This window comes from Alosa alosa, chromosome 9, assembly GCF_017589495.1.
Source record: "Alosa alosa isolate M-15738 ecotype Scorff River chromosome 9, AALO_Geno_1.1, whole genome shotgun sequence".
Taxonomy (NCBI): Eukaryota; Metazoa; Chordata; class Actinopteri; order Clupeiformes; family Clupeidae; genus Alosa; species Alosa alosa.
Window position 1 is genome coordinate 27574290 of NC_063197.1, and position 4584 is coordinate 27578873.

A 4584-nucleotide genomic window follows, 5' to 3' on the forward strand; every position below is an offset into this window, starting at 1 on the left:
TACGTACGTCTGAGACCTCCACTGCGATGAGATGATGAGGATAAACCCTTACACATGAATAGGACTGAGGGGTGATGGGGCTGAGAAGGGGTTTGACTCATGGCAGGGCACTTGTGTTTTGATGTTCTATTAGTCTGTCATAGAGGTATCTACCCCCTAATGAAAAAAATATATAGTGTCCGCAACACTGCTTAAATTCCCATATTTAATGTACAAAAACGCAACGTTTCGACCCTGCTGGGTCTTCTTCAGGGTTTTGCCTGAAGAAGACCCAGCAGGGTCGAAACATTGCTTTTATACATTAAATATGGGAGTTTAAGCTGTGTTGCGGACACTACATATATATTTTTTCACTGGAGTAAGTTTTTTTTGTCCTGCACCTGCCAGAAGGTGGGATGTGCACAATAACTCTTTTTGATATCTACCCCCTACTCATACCCCACACCAACCAAACATGGACCGGTTTACAGATATACATACATCTCTGTGGAATAATAATAATAATAAAAAAAAAGAATGAAAAATGTCTCTGGTCAAGATGGTCCCTCCTGGGCGGTGTCACCGCATGGCGATCATCCATATCGGCACCATGACCTCAGGGAAGCCCTCCTGCTTCACCACGTCCAGGACCTCCAGGCCGGCCTTCTGGATGATGCCCTTCATGATGTCCAGGTGGCGGATGATGCTGCTGTCCACCGGGTCCAGCTTGCAGCCCTGGCGTGCCATGTTGTCCTTGATGACGATCACGCCATTGGGCCGCAGGCTGGCTTTGCAGCGCACCAGAAAGTCCATCAGGTCCTTGTCAGTCAGGTGACCTGCAGGGATCAGCGAGGGAACAGGACATAGGGGACAGGACACACAACAGTGCTTAAGAGGTGGTACCGGAATACACACAGTACACTCCTATGAATCTAGTTCTGCGAAAGGTGTGATGTGTGACTGCTATGAATATATACCCTGTCCCTAAAGGCAAAATGTGCTATAGCATTCACAGCTACAAGCTACAAAAGAGGGTTTAAAAGGTGTTTATTGACTGTGGACATGAGTGATTATGAACATCAAGGTCACTGCGTTTGAATGTTGATCATGAACATCTAAAGCACCACATTTGATATTTGGCCAGCAATGGAAGGGTGTGTGAGTGAGTGCGTACGTGCAAGTCTGTAAGATTATATGTCATCTTGTCAGGAATAAGAAGCCACATGATGAAATCAATCTAAGAGTTTGAGTAATCTCCAGATAGAAGTTCCCCTTTAGCAATGAACACCCAACCCCCCCCCCCCCTCCCCCAACACACACACACACACACACACACACACAGATATACATACATACACACACACACACACACACACACACACACACACACACACACACACCAGAGCATCCTTATTCCATCTGCAATCATTTTTAGCCCCACATGGAGTGGTGAAGAGATCACATGCTTTCTCTGGGTTCACACACACACACACACACACACACACACACACACACACACACTATAGGGGGCTGTAATTCTGTACTGCAACAAAAGAGGCTCAAACCTGTAGTCACCAATATAGATCAATTTGCAAGTGTAAACATCCCTGAACTAAATTAAGACTTGTAGATGGGCAGAAAGTGTAATCATATACCCCACACCTTGGCACAAACATATACCACACAACCCCCATACACACACCCGCTGTCACTCAAAGACATACACACGTGCACACACACCTTCTTTCTCATTTCTCATTTACTTCAAGAGAATACTATCTTCACTCAATACACACAATACACAGAGAGAGAAACACACTCAGGTGAACTCACAGGCGACCCATTGTATCCAGACGACGTCGTATCTTCTGAGCGAAAGTCTGAGGTCCTTGAGGTTGTAGCAGTAATACGACTCCACCCTGTCAGCGTAGTCGCCCAGGTACTCCTCGTGTGCGTGCAGCAGGTATTCCTCCATCATGTCTGCCATCTCCATGGTCTCGAAGATGGGGAAGAGAACTCCCTTGGACACGCGGCCAATGCCACAGCCGCAGTCCAGGGCACGTTTGGTACCCGCCTTACCGGGACCCTGCAGAGAAACACACACACATAAAGACACACACATACACACACAGAGACACATACACACACATACACACACAAATGAAAATGTTCAATCATTGTCTGCTTCTGGTTGAAAGCACACACACAGACACATGGAATTGTCATGCACCAATCACCTATCAGACCTTCACCTTACACTGTCACCACCTTAAAGACTTAAACGCTCCCATGATCCCCAACCCACTGGTACATTACAGTATCTGCTCCATACACGACTGACTCCTCTCATCTCTAGATCTCATCTATCTCATTCACTGTCCTCACTGCATTGGACAAACAGCATTCCTCTGAAGTGCACTATGGCCTAAGGGGATTGGAAGAGTTATTGGTGATGGAGCAAGGACATTCCCCTGCAGAAAAACATCTCATACCACTGCCATATTACACATCGCTTAAAAATTGAAAATCCACTCTCATTTAGGTAAAGCATTGCTTGTGGTTTTATGCATGCTACTCTCAGGGCAGCTTGGCATACTTTCAAAACATGGTGGCCTTTTCAGGAAATACTTGGACTTACAATATAATATAATTTAATTTTCTTTTTCCAGTCACCTGTTCCAAATGAATCTGTTCATTGTATGAAAGGTGGCCCTCTGTCTGTTTTTGGTACAGTTTTAAGTTATGTGTGCACAAAGACTCGCTCTCCCTCACTTAAAATCCTCCTTCTCTTGTTTACTGTTTCTCTTGTTTAGTGCATAGCCATTATCTTGTTCTAAATGTGTGAAACAGACTCTTGTATCTAGCTAGTAGTGGTCAGTCTGATTCCACAAAGACATCTGAAATGTCTGTTTGAGTTAAGCGTGTGGTCTTTGCCTTGTTGTCTCAGCTGCCTGTGGAAACTCATTGGTTTCTATGGGGAGCAGGTGGGCAGTGAAGAATGAATGGAACTTACAAGGACGCAGAGGACAGGCCCATGTGGTCATTATTAATGGTGGCGACTGAGGTTAGCATTTACATTTAGCTGACTGACTCTATGGGCCACACATACAGTCACACTGCTAGCCTCAGGTTTCCTTGTGAAGCTAACCTATGGCTTTGACATTGACTCTGCCATCCTCTGTCACCCGATAGAGCTGTGAGGGATTACAAGTGATTTCCAAATTATTAGCTGTGTTCATCTGACATTTCCCTGAGATTCCGGCCCCCACCACCCCCACTTAGCAGCAAATCATTCTCTTTTAGGAAGTCAATCAGAGATGACGTCATCATTGGACACTATGTGCTGAAGGCTGGCACACTTGTACAGCTGTTTTTCAAACGTATGTGCTCTTATCTAAAGGGACTTAAAGCACACGTGTGTGGTGCACATTTTATCAGCTCCGTGTTCCTTGGGAATCATCCCTCTTAACTTATTAATTCCCATGAAGGTATTTTTAGCTTGATGCTTCACTAGTCGTTTTACAGGAACACATGCTCAGATTGTGACCTTCTTGACACTTAGTGGTCCATAATGAGCTGCCTGGATGAGTTGCATCTATGTCAGCTGAAAGTTTCTACCTGATGTCAAAATGATGATAGCTACAACCAACTACACCCAGATCCGAGTAGGAATAAACTCACACAACAAAGGGAAGATAATCAAGAGCTGTGAAGTTTAATGTTTAGGTTTTTTATCCTTTTATCCTATGATTTAATCCTTAATATGGTGTTATAGTACCAAAGCCAACATCCATCATAGTTTAAATTGCTTAGATGGGAATCTGATTATAAAACTAATGAAGGCTTATAAAGCCCTGTCTAAACATTATCATATTTATGAAATAAGTATAAGTATAAGTATATACAGTCTTCTGATCCCGTGAGGGAAATTTGGTCTCTGCATTTATCCCAATCCGTGAATTAGTGAAACACACTCAGCACACAGTGAACACACAGTGAGGTGGATTACACACTAACTCCCGGCGGAGTGAGCCCGAATCTGACTATAAAACTAATGAAAGCTCGTAAAGGCCTGTCTAAACATTGTCATATTTATGAAGCAATAAGTGAAGCGCCAAAACAATCAGTGATCTTATATAGAGTCCTGTCCAATTTCAAACCATGTTACTATGTTACTACTAGTTTCTCTAGAATGCTCAAAGCACATCTATTTATGTATGTGTAAATTCCACTGAAATTCAGCTGTCCAGTCTTGTCACATCTCCTGCATGTAAAGGGAAGGAGACAAGCGAAGAAAAGATGTAACTTTATCCATTTGGGACAAATGTGTGCAATATGTCCCCTCTGGAGCAATGAGAGAACTCTGAGAACAGACCGTGCCTCTCTCCTATACCACGTGGGCTCAGAAATGTGTCGTATGCACTTACACATACACATGCGCCATGCACATACACCCACAAACACACACAAGCCCTCACCACACACACAAGCAGGCACACACACACACACACACACACACACACACAGACAACGCACACTATACTCATACAAGCACACACACACACACTCACACATAAACATATACACACACCACACACACATACA

At 44.0% G+C, this 4584-nt stretch overlaps 1 protein-coding gene across 2 annotated transcripts in view; it reads right to left on the reverse strand.

Moving 5' to 3' along the window:
• Positions 1 to 334: 334 nt before the first annotated feature.
• Positions 335 to 4584, reverse strand: part of ntmt2 (N-terminal Xaa-Pro-Lys N-methyltransferase) — a 15201-nt gene continuing 10951 nt past the window's right edge. For both annotated transcript variants that reach the window (XM_048251520.1, XM_048251521.1), the window contains exons 3-4: positions 1813 to 2065; positions 335 to 815 (exon numbers count right to left, since the gene is read on the reverse strand). In XM_048251520.1, coding sequence (XP_048107477.1) covers positions 559 to 815; positions 1813 to 2065 — 510 coding nt within the window. In that variant the 3' untranslated portion in view covers positions 335 to 558. The remainder of the gene's footprint in view (positions 816 to 1812; positions 2066 to 4584) is intronic.